The sequence below is a fragment of the Nomascus leucogenys genome, chromosome X (assembly GCF_006542625.1).
Source record: "Nomascus leucogenys isolate Asia chromosome X, Asia_NLE_v1, whole genome shotgun sequence".
Lineage (NCBI taxonomy): Eukaryota > Metazoa > Chordata > Mammalia > Primates > Hylobatidae > Nomascus > Nomascus leucogenys.
In genome coordinates this window covers 95,891,154-95,910,846 of record NC_044406.1, presented here as the reverse complement: position 1 = coordinate 95,910,846, position 19,693 = coordinate 95,891,154, and the positions used below count along the sequence as shown (strand labels likewise).

General features: G+C 42.5%; 1 protein-coding gene across 1 annotated transcript in view; it reads left to right on the top strand.

Moving 5' to 3' along the window:
* Positions 1 to 19,693, top strand: part of GUCY2F (guanylate cyclase 2F, retinal) — a 108,007-nt gene that overhangs the window by 79,190 nt on the left and 9,124 nt on the right. The window contains exons 11-17 of the mRNA XM_003262187.4: positions 2,699 to 2,848; positions 5,899 to 6,047; positions 8,333 to 8,496; positions 9,284 to 9,476; positions 12,734 to 12,908; positions 16,436 to 16,534; positions 19,498 to 19,592. Coding sequence (XP_003262235.3) covers positions 2,699 to 2,848; positions 5,899 to 6,047; positions 8,333 to 8,496; positions 9,284 to 9,476; positions 12,734 to 12,908; positions 16,436 to 16,534; positions 19,498 to 19,592 — 1,025 coding nt within the window. The remainder of the gene's footprint in view (positions 1 to 2,698; positions 2,849 to 5,898; positions 6,048 to 8,332; positions 8,497 to 9,283; positions 9,477 to 12,733; positions 12,909 to 16,435; positions 16,535 to 19,497; positions 19,593 to 19,693) is intronic.

Genomic DNA, 19,693 nt, shown 5'->3' with positions numbered 1-19,693 from the left:
TAGTGGCCAAGCTAAGGTTTTGAACCCAGGTCTCTAGACTTCCAGTTCTGTGTTCTTTTATACTATACCACAGTAGCTCTCCAAAGTCAATTCTATCACCCTAGCAAAGCTCAGAGTTAATACTGGCTCCAGCAGATAAAAAACAAACCAAAGTAATTTCTCTAGTTTTCCCAAGAGTTCAACTCTAATGGTAGTTAGTGGCTCTTACTGGGTTCTGGAGTGGAGATGAGGAAATGGGGGCGGGTTGTAAGTGTATTCATTACTGTCCACTCTCAATTATATAAGTATAGTGCAGAAAAGCCTCATTATAGCCATTAACAACATACATGTAAGTGCTCTTTGGAAATACTATTTCGTAATGATTGTATTTAATCACCCAGCTTTTACCAGAGAGTTTTGCCCTCTTTTTCCATCTTGTGCTTTTAAATGTGCAGGGAGAAAGGATGCCAAAAAGAAGCAGCCACATGCCATTTTTCCTGCTCTCCCAAATATTCGTCCTTGCACTCCTCTCCAAAACCGTGGTGCCTAAAATCCCGCAACTATAAATGTATTCCTTTGACATTCAATCATTCAAGTATCATTCATTGTCTTCCGTTTGATTTGTAAATATAAATCTTCCTAGGCAGGGAGACATAGGGGCAAAATCACTATAGTGAGTGTGTTGGAGACTTTCATGGGTGTGAATGAGTGGTGGATGGTGGGTGGAAGCTCAGAGGGGCCTGGTTGGGGGACAAAGCCTGGGGACACTTAAAGAGCGAAGAGAGAAGATGGGTACATGATTGGTGGTGAAACTGGAATTTCTTATTTCACCATTTTGATCAGGATTGGCTGAAAGTAAGAATTTCCATGGTGGATTTCTCTTTCCTGGGTTTTGCTAACAAACCAAAGTAATCTCTCACCTTTCACCCTTCTTCCTATTTCATAGGACTTTGTTTCTTGGACTCTCTTCCCAATACCAAAATTTAACAAGATGAAAAGTTAGCCATTACTTTCTCCCTGATACCCTCACTCTTAGCAGACATTTGTCTCCAGCCTCACTATCTGGATGTCACCGTGTTGTTTACTCCAACTCCCTCTCATTCTCAAGGCACAGGGAGCCTATCCTTAGCCCTGTCACTTCCTTCTCCATTGTAGCCTTCCAGTGTATCTGGTTCCCTGTGTTGCTGCTACTACCCCTACCCCCATTTAGGCCCCTCTCACCTCACTACCTGCTCTTACTGCAATAACTTCCTAGCTGGTCTCCCTGATTCCAGCCTCTCTCCTTCAATCCAGCTTGTGCAGGTTGCCAGATTAATCTTCCCGAACAGGGCTTTCATCAAATCCCTCTCCAGCTCCAGCACCCCTACTGCCTTTTGTATTCACTCCAAATGCCTTCATTTGGCTCTCAGGGCCTCTCACCTTCTGCCCCCATTCTTTCAGACACCCGCCCTCCCCCACTTCATCAACCCCACTTCTCATTTCTCATTATTCCTTAACAGAGCCCTTCTCTTCAGCCGAGCTAATCTGCTTACCACCACCCGGCACACCCCCACCCGCAATTTGCTCCTTTCTGCCTCTTGTTCTTTTGCACATGCTGTTCTTTCTCCCTGCAAAGCCCTTACCTTCTCAGCTCCAGAAAGTTGCATCCTTGACCTTCCTAACAAGCACATTTAAAATTTAACTTTTCCAGGAAGTCTTCCTGGATTAATTTGATCAGCTCAGTTTTTTTATTAGTTTGAACCTGATGAAACTGCCGATATCTAACTGTTTTTGATTCACAAAAATGGTAACTTTATATAATTCAATCTAAAAGACTCTTCTTCCAGCTTTTGAGTACTGTATTTCTATTGTTAAGTTATATTTCTTTATACATTGCTTACAGTGCCCCCCTCCCAAGAAAAATTTCTGACATTCTCACTGCCATAAACTCTGAATGCAGAAATAATGTTTTGTCCCTGAAGGGGCCTGAAATGCAGCAGAGCACACAATGGGTGTTTAACTTTGACCTTTAATGGATTCATTTCCCTTTACTATATAGTGGCCCTCATCATTCCCTCTCTTTTATTGCAGTTAGGGGTTCATATGTCTGTGTTTCCTACTGCTCTGTGAACTTCTGAAGTTTGATTCGTCTCTGGCACCACCTCTGCACCTAGCACAGGGCATGGTACATAGTAGACCATCAATAAATATTTGCAGAACTGAGTTGAAGGAATTGTTGCACCTTTTTGTACTGCAAGGAACAGGAAGGCTGGGGTAACTCTAATCCTTTTAGAGGAGACCTAGAGAAAGCAACTTGTGAATCTCTTAGCCCCAGCGCAATCAAATTACCAGACACATATAGATCTCAGCAAACAGCAAATCCATGGCAACCAGTGTGGTAGCACACTTGCCTTTCCCTGGAAACCTGCCAACTGCTACTTGCAGGCTCAAGAAAGCAAGCATCAGAGAATTTCTATACTTTGAGCTTCTGTGCCCTTTCCCACATCGCTGCTGTGTCTGCCTGCATGGTCCTGGGGTGGAGAGAGTAGTTTGTTTTCTCTGTTCATAATTCCTTAGAAGAATAGATTCAGACCCCGGGGGATGGGGGGCACTAGCATGGCAGTCTGTCTAATAAAAATATAAGGCAGTCAATAAAACAGTACCCTCTGAGCCCTTGAGGGCATTGCAGATGTTGTCAGTTAATCCTCCCTGCATTCATTACACAATGCTTTCCTTTTAGAGCTGCTGTGGACTGCCCCGGAACTGTTGAGAGCTCCAAGAGGCAGCAGGTTAGGTTCTTTTGCAGGAGACGTCTATAGCTTTGCCATCATCATGCAAGAAGTGATGGTCCGGGGTACCCCATTCTGCATGATGGATCTGCCAGCTCAAGGTAAGCGGGAGGTGAGAAAAGGGCCCCAGGGGTCCACCATGACCGAGATCATCAGACCAACTCAGGCTGTCGTGATTTTCCAGAAGAGTGTTAGTGCTAACTGCCTGATAGTCTGCAAGCAGCTCAAGTTATGTACAGGTGGGACTTATAGCCAGACAGCTTTAGGCATCTGGAAGAAATTTCCCCACCCAAGAAGCTGGTCTTTTTTCAGACTGTGATGTAAAACAAGGGCCTACAGGACTGATGCCAATCCCTTTTGTTTTTCTTTTTAATTTCGCAGTTCCCTCTACTCCTTTGAGACACTCCCTGCCAAGTATTTTAGTATCCCTCATGATGCTTCTGGATGTCAAGGCCTTACCACTGTTTCCCTGTGACATGCTGCAGGCTTCCATCCTAATCTCCCACCAAGACACTTGGCTATTAGGCAGTATCCATCAATAATGACAAAATCAGTAGACAAAACTTTGAGGGGAAACAGGATCTCTGTATATTCTCAAAGTATGAACCCACAAGATACTTACAAATTGCAAATGGAAAAAATAGAGTTTACAAGTAAAGGATCCTGTAGACACCACCTTAAACAAGTGATCAAGATTACCAATAATAAACTATTACCAGTAATACAGCACACCCATGTCATGTACCCATTGACATGATACACTAAGAAGGACACAATGTCACCTCGGTGTTATTCTTGTCACAAAAAAAAAATACATAACCTCAATCTAATAATGAGAAAACTTTAGACAAACCCCAGCTGACATTCTACAAAATAACTGGCTAGGACTAATCCAAAGTATCTAAGTCATGAAAGACAGGAAAAGAATGATGAACTATCACAGACTGAAAGAGACAAAGACACAACAATTACATGCAATATGGGATCTTGAATTGGATTGTGGAACAGAAAAGGGACGTTAAGGGAAAACTGATGAAATTCAAATAAGAACCCTAGTAATATTATTGTACAAATGTTAATTTCCTTTGTACTATTTTTCTGTAAGTTATTAACAATAGGGGAAGCTGAGTGAAGGTGTACAGGCAATTGCACTATTTTTACAACTTTTCTGGAAGTTTAATTTTTTTTTTTTCAAAATAAAAACTTTTAAAAATGAAAAAGAAAGAAAAACTAAAACCACTTAGCTAGGCTTTGCCCCACTCAGGGTTCCACATTATTCCTCTACTTAAAGCCTTCCAACTGTTCCTCATCACTTTTTAAGTGAAGGTGAGACTCCTCCCATGACATACAAGGCCCTTTACAATCTGGCCCCTAGCTACCTCTCCAGGCTTATCTTCTGTCACTCTCTATATCCCAGCTAAACCACATGACTGGCAGGGCCCTGAAAGTATCATGGTCTCTCCCATCTCTGTGCCTTTTCACATACTAGGAGGTGGAATTTTTCCACCTCCTCCCAACCTTGCCTCATCCAACTCGTGTCACCTTCTCTGGGAAACCTTCTCTGACTTCTTTAGTGTGGGTCAGCTGCCTTTTCTATACTCACAAGTGCCATCTCAGCTAGAGCACTTATATTGTTTGCCACTGTTTATTGCAATTGGACTGTGAGATCCTTAAGAGTATGAATCATGCTGTGCCTAAGCAGAGAGGTGGCCCATTCAACTTGATGGTGTTCTGAGAAAGGGACAAAGACTTCATCTGCCAGAAAATGGATGAGGCAGTCAAGTTTCAGGGAGTACATGCTCATGGAATCTGTTGTACTGAGAGCACGATGCTGTAATGGAGAAATCATTACTGGTACAGCCTGACCCGGGTTAAAGGAACAGAATGTGTGATGTCACAAGGAGCTGAGAAGTCAGAGGCAACAACTGGAATTCTTTTATGGAGGCAAGGGGCTCATATTAGGGATAAAGCAGCACTGTTGGAGTGTTATAGCCAATTCAGGGATGGGAAGGTCACACTGGTGGGGCAAGCAAAGCTTGGTTCCTGATGTGGCAGTTAGAATTGGAGGTGGTGTGGAGGGGTCTAAAGATGAGAAATGAGCCTGAAGAGATAGGGACAAGAGCCTGGATTTTACTCTGTGGGTGATGGGGAGTCACAAGAGGCTTTTGAGCAAGAAAGTGACACGGCCAGATCTGTGTTTTAGGAAAGGTTTGGAGAAGGGTAGACTGGAGGCAGAGAGATCAGTTTGAGGCCCAGTGTGGGTTGCTGGGGATAATGAGAGATAATGATTTTTTCTTTCCTGCTGCCAGGGAGTTTTCTTTTTGTAAAAAGGTCAGTCTGACTGCTCTAGATCTTTTGTCACTAATGGCTGTTGGGTCTGAATAGGGAGTCTAAGAATTCCCAGTTGAAGTCTGAGACATTTGGAAGCAGGACAGTGTAACAGATTGAGATTGTCTGGGTTCAAATTTGAACTCTGTCACTTGCTAGCCATGTGACCTTGGGTAAGTTACTTACTCTCTTCATGTCTCAGTTTCCCTAGCTATAAAATTAAAATAAGAGTGCCTACCTCACCTGTTTGTATGTGAAAATCCAGTGAAATAATGCATGCAAAGCACATTACTGGTATATAGTAAATATTCCACTGGAAGTGGAGTTCATGGACCGTCAACCAGGAGGATCTTGATGAGGCCTTGAACTGTTTACTGCAGTTCTTAATTCCCTTTGCCTAGACACCAGGTAGAGACCTGGACCTAGGCTGGGCCTGGGCTTGGAAGAAGAGTTAAGTGGGTCTATTGTGGGGATTGGAAGGCTTAGATGATTGGGGATGGGTGAGGGGAGCCAGGTCACTGAAGTTAGAGCATTAGAATTGACATCAGATAGGCAGTATCTAAAACCTAGCAGAAGCAGAATAAAGTGCCTAAATGATACCAAGAGTCCAACTGATTAATTTCTCGCTTCTCCCCCATTGCCTAATGCAGCTTTTGCTCAAATATAATCTATATTCAGGCCACCTAAGGAGAGAGCAAAGGAGATGGCTCTTCTGTGTTATCTCCTAACCTACCCCTTTCTTGGCTAAAAGTCAGTTATCTTTGCCAAATCTTGGTCCTTTTTTCCATAATTTGTAAACTTTTCTCTTCTCGCATCTGGACAGAAATCATAAACAGACTTAAGAAGCCTCCTCCTGTGTACAGACCAGTAGTTCCTCCTGAGCATGCCCCTCCAGAATGTCTCCAGCTGATGAAGCAGTGCTGGGCTGAGGCTGCAGAACAACGACCAAGTTTTGATGAAATATTTAACCAGGTAAAGACTCTGAATCTTATCATTGCCCAGGAGCCTTTCTGAAGTCAGCCTACACAAGGCTAACTCCTTGGGTCCTTGTCATATTGTGGAAGGAACCTCTTGCAAGGGGTAAGGGCACTCCTCTCGGAGGAACAGCCTGGGAGTGGCTACTTTGAGGCTCTTGGTGCTGGAGTGTCATCAGCACATCCTTCAAGAGCCCAAAGATTGGTTCAAGTGTTCTTCTGTGTCTGAACCTCTGTTCCAGATCATCCACAATCTGACCTGATCAACCTTTCAGAGATGGAATTGAACCATCAGGCATTTGTAAGGCAATGGCATTGAAACTATTAGATGATGGGTATCATGGAATAGACGGGGCTCCTCACAGACCATGTTTATTTTGGGGATACCAGAGAACTCTCATGAGTGTACCAATTAGGCAATTTCAGATTGTTTTTGGAAGGTCAGGAAAAATATGGAGTGTTTGAAAGGGTGTTCAAGATGGAAGAAAGAGAATGTGCAAATGTGGTGTGCAAAAGCAGGAGATTCCTTAAGTTTCCAGGCAATGGGGTACATGAAAAGTGATAACCTTCCTCCTTAAGGTACTGAATTTCTAAAGGGGGTGTTTCTTTCCCTAGAGGGGGAGATTGAAAGGGGAGTGAAGGAAAGGACAGAGTGAGCCCTGCTATGGAAGCTAGGGTGCAATTCCAATGTTGGAGCATGCAGTTTAGGCTTTGTTGCAATTACAGGACACCAAAACTGAGGGTGCTCACCGTGAGTGCTGTGTCAGCTCTGGCAGAGAGGCTTTTGTGCCTGGCTGGAGTACAGCAATGAGATGCTTTATGAGTGGCAGGTATCTGAGGCGGAAAGAGAGAAAGAGTTGGGTTGAAAGCCTGAGGGGCCCTGCTTATGAAGTCATCCGTGTCCCCAGCTAACAATGCCTCCATTAGCCCGGCTGAGTTTCTTGAGGACACTCAAACAGGTGTTCAATAGTATGGAAAAGGCGAAGGACCATGAAGGTCAAATTTCTAAAACCTTACCATGAGGCAGGAGAAAGAGCATTTGCCCCTGTGTTGATGCTAGAGATGTTATTTCAGAAGGCAGCAGAGAAGCCAGTGATAGATAGGGGGAGTGTACATCATGAGACTTTCAAACAAGACATTGCTATAGCTGCCCTCACTAAAATGCTTCAGTGGAAGTTTAGGCTGTCTGATGACAAGGCTAGCCACCTAACTTCCTGCAGTTAATAAAACTTAAGTGAGATGAGGAGGAGAGGGAGGTTCCCTGGGTTAGGCAATAGGGGGAGCCCAAAGGATCTAAAGTGGCTACCAGGTTATCCCCAGGACTTCGATGGACCTGCAGATGTGAACCAGGCTCAGAAGGGAAACTCCTAGTGTTGGCCTTGGGGCATTGGGTGCTAGGTGGAGCATGTGTGGCCCAGCTATACATAAAAGGTTCACCGGGACAGAGCCCTAGATGTCTGTTTAGCAAAACCACCTCCGATTTTTTGTTCTTGTGAACACAGTTATGTGCATGTTGACTATAGCAGTGCAGAGGGGCTACCCCTCATGATTCTAATACTATGCCTAACTCCCTGTTACTGTAGATAGACAAGGTCCCAAAAAGACATATTGAAAATCTGTGACATGCAGACATCTCTAAGGCATCAGGGCATAGAATGGGGGCAAAATCAGTTGAATTTTACATCACTCTGACCGAAGGACAGGTGCTAGAGGACACCACTATTCTTGGACTCCATGGTAAGAAATAGGGGTTGATTTTATCATGTGGATCTTGAGCCCTCTGTAAGAGGTCAAGGAACCTCTCACTGTTCGAAAACTGGCAACATAGTGGCATTTGAAGATAAGAATGATTTAGTAGACTGATGATCCAGAAGAGTAAAACGGCACTTTTTTTACTACCTCTCTCCCCTTACCTCACACACAATTGGCCTGGGCTCAAGACCAAATCCTTTTGTCTTACAAGTGGCTACTATTCACGTGATAGCACCTCAGAACTGAAGGAGCCGGCTCAGAGCACCTTTGCTCAGGCTTGAAAGAACCAGAAGTGTAGGGAAAGAACTGGTGGGGGGGGGGGAGGGCGGGGGCAGCGGTGCAGTGGAAGTGCCCTGTAAATGGGTCAGGGTGACAGTGAGGATGGGTGGTGACTTTTCCTATTTATATCTGGGTTCACCTTTTCTGCCCTAGCACTTTAGTGGAATGGATTTGTGATAAGGGGACCTGCTCCATCATCTCTGAGTTTGAGGAGTAAGCATTTTCTGGTTCCCTTTTCTATTTTACTTCCAGTTTAAAACTTTTAATAAAGGGAAGAAGACCAATATTATTGATTCTATGCTTCGGATGTTGGAGCAATATTCTAGCAACTTGGAAGATTTGATTCGGGAGCGGACTGAAGAGCTGGAAATTGAAAAACAGAAAACAGAAAAGCTTCTAACACAGATGCTACCACCGTATGTGAGAACACCTGAGGAGTGTGAATCCTTATAACAGTGTGTTCTGTTAAAAAAAAAAAAAGAAAGAAAAATTTACCCATCAACTAACTGCTGCCTCCCCTTGTCCTGCACCCTCTCTCCTCCTAGTGGGCTTGAGTCACACCTTCAAATCAAAGTAAAATTGGAAACCAAGGGAGCAGAGCACACATCCTAATTTTCCACTACCTGTAGATCATGCTGGTCATTTAAGTTTTTGTGCCTTGTTTTTTCTGTATGTCACTTCGTGACTTTGCTAGGAGGTTGACCGATTAAAAGAAAGCAGTTCTTTGAGCTCCTAGAGGAAAGTAGCAAGGTCGTTTTTCCAGGTCTTTCCTCTCTTAGCTGAAAACCTTATCTGTTGCTACAGTTTCCAAGTTTTCCAGGGCACCTTACTTATTATGTTGTAACATGATCTTCTAGGAGATAATTAAGGAAACTAGCCTCATGAGAGGGCAATCACCTGGGAGCATTCCCCAGGGGTCTGAGTTAGCGGTATAGAGAGATGAAAAACCTCCACACGAAGGCACAGACCAGGTCTGTCCAGTGCTGTATTCCAGCACCTGGCACAATTTCTGACCAATTGTAAGCACTTAAAATTTATTTGTAGAATAAATGAACGAATTAATGTTTTCATCCATGTAACACTTTCTTCTTCATCATTTATTAGCAGTGATTTTTAGAGGTTTATTTGGTGTATTTTTAGCAGGTGTATGTGGCATGAAGGGGGACCAGTGTCATCTTAGGAATAGCTGTGTCTGCTTTTCAGATCAGTTGCTGAATCTCTCAAAAAGGGCTGCACAGTTGAACCTGAGGGCTTTGACTTGGTCACCTTGTACTTCAGCGACATTGTGGGCTTCACAACCATTTCAGCCATGAGTGAGCCCATTGAGGTGGTGGATCTTCTGAATGACCTGTACACACTCTTTGATGCAATAATTGGCAGTCATGATGTCTACAAGGTAAGTTAATTAGCAGGAAAATATATTCCATAGTGAAATTTTTATATGAGGCCCATCCATGTGTATTCCAAAATGGAAGAATAAAATTTATGGAATATTGTTATTTAGGAATAACAAATTAAATAGTACACCCCTTCCACTGGTATATCACTGGAAATGAAAGCCAGGTAGAATGCATGTAATTTCCCAGTTTACAAAATAACAACTTTCAACCCAGCAAAAGATTGCCAGTCAGATTTCTTTTGAACTTTTTTTCTAGAATTGGGACTAAGAAGATGTTGGGACCAAGAGAGTTACTGCACATCAGTGGCTGAGTACTCACAGTGTAGGCAGTACTGTACTAGGCACTGAAGGGGATAAAGAGGAAGTATTGGTGTTTTGCCCATAGTTGGTGACTGCTACAGAGTTCATCTTGGTAAGGTTTGTGTAGATCTAATACATGCTATAAAAATTTGGTCTCCTCCTTCAGGTGCTGTTTTATACGGAGAGAACTTGGCATTACAGCAAGGAAATATTAGACTCCAGGCTCTTTGGGATTGTTACAGGGTAACCGAAAGGCTGCCTATTGGTCTGAGGTCTGGGGAAGTGATTAATTGTGGGGTGGCAAGCCACTGTTCCCACCTTCTCTCACTCCTCCAGCCTTTGAATTTTCACTCTTTCTATTAGAGTTTGCAAAATGACTACATTGACTAATTTTGATGCCATGCTTCCTTACCTTTGTTTATATACGTTGTCTTGTCTCTAGGCAAAAATGGCTAAAAATCTCATAGCTGTGCAGGGACATTTCTACATTGTCTGCATCATGGATACTTGTCTTATTGATGGAGAAAGATGCCCCAGGCATCCTAAACTTTAGACAGCTTCTCTGTCCCAGGACCAAAGTAGAGCTGGAGAATGAGTAGCTCCATTCATTGGATTCTTCACAGTAGTCTGAAATGTTCTAGCTCTCAAATCACACACAAGAAAGTGTGTTTATCTCAGATTAGACAGGGCCTTTTCAGGTCAGACAGAGAGCCTCAGGGCTAGGCCAAGCCACCTAAATAGGGCTCAGAAATAAACATCATACCTGTCAATCAGCAGGAGCTGCAAGCTAATCAAGAAGCACACATGGAAACCACGATGCAGGAAAAATCCATGGAATCAGAGTACCTGTCTTAACTTGTTGAACTCAAGCAGCCTGAAGAGAAAAACAAATCACTGAAAGCTAATTCAGTTGAAACTAAAATCAAGGATGATTCAGCGTGGGCTGTAACACAGCTACCGGTTTAATCAATCCAGCTGATTTTGTTCAGACAATTGTTGGGGGTCTTAGCAATAGGCCATTAGATATTTTGGTACTTAATGGTTGCAGTAGGGAGTTAATGGGCTGTTCTCAGAACAGAGCAGGGCTATATAAATCCAAAAATGAAATTTATGTTTTTTCAGCCCTGTTTATTAAAAACGGCACAGTGCAAAGGAAATAAAAATTGAACCGGCAGCAAATGACCAAACTCATTTGTATTTTCATTTTCTTTACCTGTAAAATTTGAATCACCTCCCCTCGTACTTGATAATCTGAAATGGAAGTGAGAAGGCTACTGTAGAATTATGAAGTTAGTGATTCAGTTTCAGTTCTCCTGCCACTATCTGCATCTCAGTTGCACCCTTTTCTAAACCTCCTTTTCCCTCTCAGCATCCTTGTGTTGACTGATACAACCCACAATTTTCCACAGCAGTCTGTACACCAAGACCATGCATCCCCATACTCCCTGCTCTTCTAATCTCCTCATCCATATCCTTGGGGCCTCCTGGGTGACTGACTCATCAAAGCTAAAGGGTCAACAACTAATCTCTGATAATGGCCAGCCACTGACTTTCCCCTTGCATGTAGCATTTACATTGTAATCCTTCCTTCCTGTGTGCAGGCTGGCATGCCTATCTGAGGGCAGGTATCCTTTCCTCAAATTGCACAAGGTAAGGGAGACCTTGGATGGAAACATGTTGAGGCAGAAAGTCCTATAGATTGAAAGGATGATTGTTATTGGCTATAGTAATTCATGATGAGGAGCCTATTGCTGATTGCTAAACTTCTTTCTCTGGAGCTGAATCATACCCACAGTTCCAAGGCTGTTTTCAAGACGTACCTATTTGATAATGATGATGATGATGATAATGGTGTTGATGATGATGATGGTGATAGCTTGAACTAATTATATATTATCATCCAATAGGCAGGTTTTACATGCTTTGACATATATTAAATTATTTATTCCTTAGAAAACCCTATGAAGTTTTTACTATCATTATCACTATCTTACAGATAAGGATACTGAAGTACAGAGAGATTAAGTGATTTGCCCATGGCCACACAGTTTGTAAGTGTTGAATCTTAAATGCTAATCAAGATGGTATAACTTCAGTTTCATGTTCTTAACTGTTGTATTCTGTCAGTGCAGTTCTCTAGGAACACATGGGTTTTAACTGGATTCAAACTTGTAGTAACACAGTCTGACTGGCACATTTCATAAAAAGTCCCTGCAGCTTAGTTATGTTTTGGATTTACCCAAAAAGTTTCAACTTACTGGTTATCTAACAGAGTGAGCACACTTCTGTGGGGAAGGTGAGGAACATAGATTTGGCTTTATTTCCAAGTGTCCAGCCCTAACCGTCCCCCGCAAAGCAGTTGAGGGCCAGTACTGCTGCTCCTCAGGGAGGTAGCAGTAGGAGAGGAGGAGGTAACTGGTGGAAAGAGACTCAGTTCTCATACCCAATAGGCCTGCAAAACTAACTTCATCATATTAGCAAGGCAAAGCAGAGGGAACAGGCTTGTTCTTCCTTTCCCCTTCCCTATATTTTCCTTAAGGCTATCCTAGCTTATTTACCCCAAATAATCTATAGAAACATTTGCTGGGAAGCATCATAGGCACCTTCTCCTAAGATGCTCCCCAATAGACACCCTAGGGACAGTCCCAGAAATCTCCCTTTTCTCTTCTCCCCAAATGTCTCAGAGCCTGGTATTTTTCTAAGGTCAATCAGGAGCCTGTGAGGTAGCTACACTTATTTCAGAATCTTTTGGTGTGGGGCCTAGACTTCAGTATTTTTAATAAAGCTCCTTAAGCAATTCTAACATGCAGCCAGACTTGTGGATCATTGACAGTCCCTCTCTGCCTTTCTCACTTTAGAACAAGACCACCTGGCCTCCATTACACCCTTACAGCTCTGTGCTAAAAAGAAGCACAAATAAGTTGTTTGCTAATTCTATTTTTCCTAATTCCCAGGTGGAGACCATTGGAGATGCCTACATGGTGGCTTCAGGCCTCCCAAAGAGGAATGGCAGTAGGCATGCAGCTGAGATTGCAAACATGTCCTTAGATATCCTGAGCTCTGTGGGCACTTTCAAGATGCGGCACATGCCAGAGGTGCCAGTCCGAATTCGAATTGGCCTGCACTCAGGTAATAACCAGTTAAAGTAAGAGGAAACATTCTCATGCGCCTCTAGGAAGACTAAAAAAGAAAGGGAAAAAGGTAGCTCTCCCCTGATTCCTGGCCACTGGATTATCCAGGTGTCCAGGGCTGCATAATTCCTTTATGCCTACCCAAGTTTACTCTCCTCCCAGTACCTGCACTAACACAGTGGGCAGCAGCTCCTTGTTCCAGGTACTAAACCCTTATAGTCTACCATTTTGGTTAGAGGCAATATTTCCATGTTTGACTATGCTGCAAGATCAACAGGTATATGTGGTAGTTAGGATAATTCATTTGATTAATTAAAATCCCAACTTCTGACCTATTTTCCTCCCACATTCATTACCTACTAGCTCCTCTTGCTTCTGTATCCACTCCCCACCTTTTTCTCTTTGCTCTGCTCTTCTAGGCTCCTTTCCTTCCCCCATCCTTTTCACCCCTTTCCTACCAAACTTCTTTAAAAAAATGAATGACATCCACTGTGCCATTTCTTCACTGTCCACTCCCTCCTTAGCTCCTTTGCAATCTGACTTCAGTTCTCACCACTTTCCCCAGTCCTTGTCTGCCTTTACCTCTGCAGCATCTGGAATTCATGACAAGCCTCCCTAAAATGCTCCTCAATTGGCTTTTATGACATGCTCCTCACTCTGTGAATGCTGCTTTTCACTTTATTTACTGGTTCTCTTGACTCTTCCTGTTCTCTAACATTTTCTGCAAAGCTCTCAGTCTTGTGATCTCTTTGCTGTCTGCATGTCTCACCTCTAATTTATTACTCAACCCACAGCAACCTGACTTTCATTTCCTACCACTGTCTGATAATTCCTTTTGTCTCTAATTGTCCCTTATATTGGTATTCTCCAGTGTTCTGTCATGATCCACTGTTTTTCTCCTCCTACACACTCTCATGGGTGATCTCATTCATATCTGTGGTTTAACTACCACTTGTATGCTGATGACTTCCAACTCTACAGCTTTAGTGCAGTCTTCTCCCTTAAGCTTCAGCCTTCTATACCAAAATTCCTGTTGATACGCCCACCTGAATGTTCCACATGGACCTTAGACTCGACACATCTAAAACAGAATTATTTTTTTACCCATACAAACTTCCTGCTCTTCTTATATTTATTCTCTATTTCAGTTGGTGGTACCACCATTGACCTAGTTACTCCAGTTAGTCTTGAGAGTCATTCTCTTTGACTCCTCCCTTACTCTGACCTTTAACATTCAACTAACTACTAAGTCTTGAACACTTTATCTTTTAAATATTTATTGATCTCTCTTGTCTCTTATTCACTCTCACAACCCAAGCCTAGGACACCAACATCTCTCGCCTGGATCACTGCAATAGCATCTTCTTGCTTCCACTCTTGCCTCTTACCATCCATCCTTCTCATAGTCATCAGCATAATCTGTGTTTCCTTGTCTGTCCTTCCATTAGGCTTTAAGCTCCTTGGTGGCAGGAAGCATATCTTACTCATGTTTGTATCCAGAGTTCTTAGCACATAGCAGGTGTTTGATTTTTTCTTTTAGAGAAAAGCCCTCATCTGTCATTTGTGCTTCAGTTTCACAATTCCAACCCCCCTCAGCATACCTCTTCTTGTAGGGTTCACCATTGTTTCAAATTTAACATATTTAAAACTTCAAGTCATCTTTTCCCACAGATCAGCATGAACTCACAAGCTCATGGCAATTTTCTCATGGTTGTCAATCAGACAGCCAATAAGTCTGTTGATTCTTTTATGTCTCTCTTATTACTTCTTCATGGCCATCCACTTCTTCTTTTTTTTTTTTTTTTTTTGAGACGGAGTCTCGCTCTGTCGCCCAGGCTGGAGTGCAGTGGCGCAATCTCGGCTCACTGCACGCTCCGCCTCCCGGGTTCACGTCATTCTCCTGCCTCAGCCTCTCCGAGTAGCTGGGACTACAGGCGCCCGCCACCACGCCCGGCTAATTTTTTGTATTTTTTTTTTTTTTTTTTTTTTTTAGTAGAGACGGGGTTTCACCGTGGTCTCGGTCTCCTGACCTCGTGATCCACCCGCCTCGGCCTCCCAAAGTGCTGGGATTACAAGCGTGAGCCACCGCGCCTGGCCCATCCAGTTCTTATCATTGCCTCCTTTTAAGTACTTTGTGCTTGGATTACTGCAGCAGCCATCTAGAGGGTTTTCCTGGTTTTACTTTTTCCCCTTTCAATGCATTTTATACACTGATCTGAGAAAAAAGATCATGCAATTCCTTGCTCAAAATTCTCTGGTGTTTCAAGATCCTCCATCTTGTTCAACCCACTTAATCCAACCTTGTCTCCAGTTTCTCGTGAGCCATGTGAACTAGGCAGACTGTTCTCTCTAAGAGCTTCCCCAATTCCCTGTACAATCCCAACCACAAGCCTTTGATTTATGTCCCTTTTCCACTGTTCAAATCCTACTCACCCATCAAGACCTAGATCAAATCCTACCTTCTCCACTGGACCCTTCTTGATTGAGTCAGGTCCTAATAAGCACCTCCTCCCATTTTCTGAATTATTATAGCACCTCTGTCTGTGCTTCTTGCCTCAGCCATATGTTGTCTTGGGTTACTGCTTAATTGCTTCCTCTTTGATAGTATCTTCTCTTCAATTAGACTATAAATTCCTGGAGAACTGAGACTATGTGTTACATTTCTTTCTTATTCCCCTTGGTGCCTAGCCATAAAAACAGAGCAGAAGGCCAGGCATGGTGGCTCATGCCTGTAATCCCAGTACTTTGGGAGGTCGAGGTGGGGGGATCACTTGAGCTCAGGAGTTCGATACCAGCATGGGAAATATAGTGAGATCCCCATCTCTTTTTAGGAAAAAAAAATCAGAGCAGAAACCAGAAAGGTGAAGGTGAAGAACTTTCTGGATAGTCCCAGACTGACTTTTCAGTACGGCTGCTGAAGTTTTCTCAATTACCTTGAACACTTAATACAGCCATATTAAAATGTAAGAACAAAAAATTATAAATGCAAAATATCCTTTTATTATTTATACATACTGCTTTTCCATGCCCCAACACAGATAATTGAAAGTCAGCTCTATTTGTTTTCAGATTTTTGAAATGTTTTAGAATAATTCTCTTGATAGACACAGTTTGGGAGCCAGATAAACCCATGAAAGCCTTTCTTCCAACCCTAAGGCACAAGAAAAAGTCACATTTTTTTCCTTACAACAAACATGTTTGGACCCTGAGTCCCTGCCCAGGCCTTTCTGGTTTGGGTTTGATACTTATTTGTCCCTGTTGACAGATATAAGCATCTCAGGTGTAACTGTTACGTGGAACAAAGGTATAAATCAGAAGGGCAGTCATGTCTGCATTGTTATAAATTTGCTTTCTTGTAGGGCAAAGAGTTCATTACTCATTATGTCTTTCTTCAGATTCCCAGAGCTATATGATGGCAACTTTTATTCTTTTACAAAGATACATTCCTTCCTGTTTGCACTATTCCTCTATTAGCATTGGGTGCATACCTGTTGACTGTAATTCCAACCCCCTGCTACTCTATAGGGCCGGTTGTTGCTGGAGTGGTGGGCCTCACCATGCCCAGATACTGCTTGTTTGGAGACACTGTGAACACAGCTTCTCGGATGGAATCAACAGGCTTACGTGAGTACCTAATAGAGGGATGGATAGGATGGCACCATCCTGCAATTGAGAAGGTGATTCTTCTTCAGAGAGGTGAAAGAGAGCAGGGTACTTGATGTTTCAATGTTTTAAAGAAAAATAAAAGATAATTTGAGAAGATTAAGATGTATCATGCATTTTCCTGGTCTCTAATGGCAAACCAGTAGGGGGTGATGTTGGACTGAACATGTACCTTTCTTGTTCTAGAAATGAAGCTGTAGCTAAGTGACACCAAAACAGCCACTCAATTTGATAAAAACAACTGAAATAGTATTTTGGGTAAAGAAAAAAATTGGCCGGGCTTCTGGGTTTGTGGGAGTCATGTTGAGAAAAGAACTACATAAGGGACTGACATTTTCCATTTTTCAACTAGTTTGTGGAGACGCACTGAAGCCAGCTGCCTCCCAGTTGGCTGCTGTTTGCTGTTGCAGTCTCCTTTTTGAACCAGTTAGGACCCCAGGAGTTCTGGCTTCATCAAATAGCCTCTAGAATTCAGCTAGCAATAGTCCCTCAATCCAAGTAGCTTGGAATTCCGAAATAATTTATTGCAACTTCCCTGTATATAAAACCCTTAGCTTCTATCAAAACAGACATAGTATCAAAGATACCATTTCTTCTCTGCTTCTTTGAAAAGAAAACTGTACAAACCATATGCCATTTGTCTGTTGTTTGTAAGATGCTGGCTCAACTCTTACTCGGTTATTTACTGCCACTACAGAATCACAATGTGCCTTTTGCTTATATCATGGTTGAGCAAAGCATTTTTTATGCTACTATAGGAAAAGCATAGAGAATAACATTCAATTCTATATGCAGTTTTCATGGATTTTATACCAAAAAAGGGAAGAAACCACTTAAGCCCTTAGAAGGGCTTAACTCTGGCAAGACAATTTCTTCTCAAACTTCAGCAATATACTCAAACTAGTCCCTGATGTTATGGTGGACTGTATCACAGTGGGTGGTGCCCTGTCTGACCCCACTTCCCATCACTCATGTGTAGAAACAGGCTTACACAATGGGTCCAGTCTTAGTCAATCTAGCCTGTGCAGCCATGATTAAGGAGGCAGTATGGAACTTAGAAGCTGTTGTCAGAATAAATTTTCTGACATCTGGGAAAGTCTTCAAACTCCTTAGATATGGCAGAGGCCATGGAAGTAGTCATCCAGGAACTGCTGCATTAATATGACTTTGCATATGACTTTACTCTTGAAGTGCAACCCAAGATGAAGTGAAATTTATCATGGAACTGCAATGCAGATCTGGCACAGTATTCTGGACTGATGTAAGCTTGCAGAAGGCTGAAGTCATATTCTGGTCTGAACCAGGGAAAACTCCACACATTTCACATTGGAAATACAAAGTTGAGACCAGAAATTGAATTTTGAGATTTAGACAGCACCTTGCCCAGTGATCAGCTAGAACGAAGAAAATGGAGTGAATCACCCACAGCAGGTGTTTATTAAGCACTGACTGTGCAAGGAAGTTATTGTGAAGCATACAAAGAAGTATATGCATGTGCTCTCTGTGCTAAAGGAGCTGGTTAATGTGCTTTTCTAAAAGCTAATGACTATGACCCAAATATGACATTAAGCTCCACAACTGAATGGAGATCTGTAGAGAGGTAGCCTCTCTTCACATTGGATATGAAATCAGGACATGTCACACATCTATTAATAAAAAATTATTTCATCAATATCTCCTTTGTGCTCAGTTGAAACCACTGAGATTCTGGAATGGAAGTGACTCGTGACCCAGCCCTGGAGTGATTCTCCCTACCATACAAGTGGATGGTGGTTGGTATGAGCTATCTCTCTTTTAAGCTGTGTGTTCCCTACCATCAAGATTACTCTACTGAAAGGCTCCCTGAAGACCAGATGCTTGTGGGATGCACACATAGGACTGGCTAGGAATATACTGGCTGGGCATGTATATTTTAGGAATAGGACAACCTTTTTTGAGTAAGGGCTTTGGGTGATCATGAGTTAATGAGGAAGACACAAACAAACAACAGTACTGAGCTATCAAGAGAAAGAAAGTCATTGTGAGTATACACAGCAGAAACTCCTTGCAGTTCTCTCCAGCCATGCCTTCCTACTCAGGTTGTAATCAGCTTTTTTTAAAAAAATGATTTTCTCAAGCATGTGTGAAAACTAGCCTTGGACTTTTATTTAAGACTCAACCTCAATAAGGTCTCACTTCATAGGGTGACAGTTTTTAGAAATGTCAAGGATCTTACCTGAGTGAACAAGTGATTATTCTTCATCAAATAATTACCCTTAGGTTCTAAATAAAATTCTAACGTGGCAGTTCCCTCCGTAAATCTCTTATCCCAGATTGAGATCATTGGTTAGAAAATAGTACATTCATGTGTAAACACAGCTAGGTGCCCCCACCCAAAGGTCAGCTATAAATGTACAGTCTTCATAAAATATTTGTTGGAAGAGTTCTTGGGATATTTCTCAGTGATGTTTTATTTTTAAGTATAGCAATGTTGAGAGATAGTTGTAAGAATGCATATGGAAAAGACATCCTTTTGCCTCTTAAGATATGTAAAGCATGAGAGTTCAGCCATAGTAGCAGCCTGTGAAAGAAGCTGCTGAAGTCAAACTTTCTTCAAATGACGTCACGTTTCAGCTGAGAGCACAGTAGATGCTGGTTTCTCCATCTCAACCTTTGAGTTAAATTGACACCTTCCTATTGCATGGTCTTTCATTTAAGATAGTGTCTAGGAGGCTGATAGGTGCTACAACTAATGCCTTATTTGGGCCTGGTGAAGAAGGCCATCACTCCCTCTCCTCCTCTTGTGAAACCCTAAGTAAACCTCTCTCGGGACGTTGCTAATGGTCTAGTTCATTTACAAGTGAAGACATTTATTACATTGACATTTTCTCATTAATTTTACCAGTGAGAAAGGAGCCCAAATCATGTCTCTCCTTCTTTTGCAGCTTATCGCATTCATGTCAGTCTCAGCACTGTTACAATTCTTCAAAATCTGAGTGAGGGCTATGAAGTGGAGCTTCGAGGAAGAACAGAGCTCAAGGTATAATGCCTTTTTGTTTTTTGAGCCAGGCTACTTGGATACACCTGCTTCTGGAGAGGTCATGGTCTGCTGAAAGAGTTTACCTGGGAGTCTGAGACTCA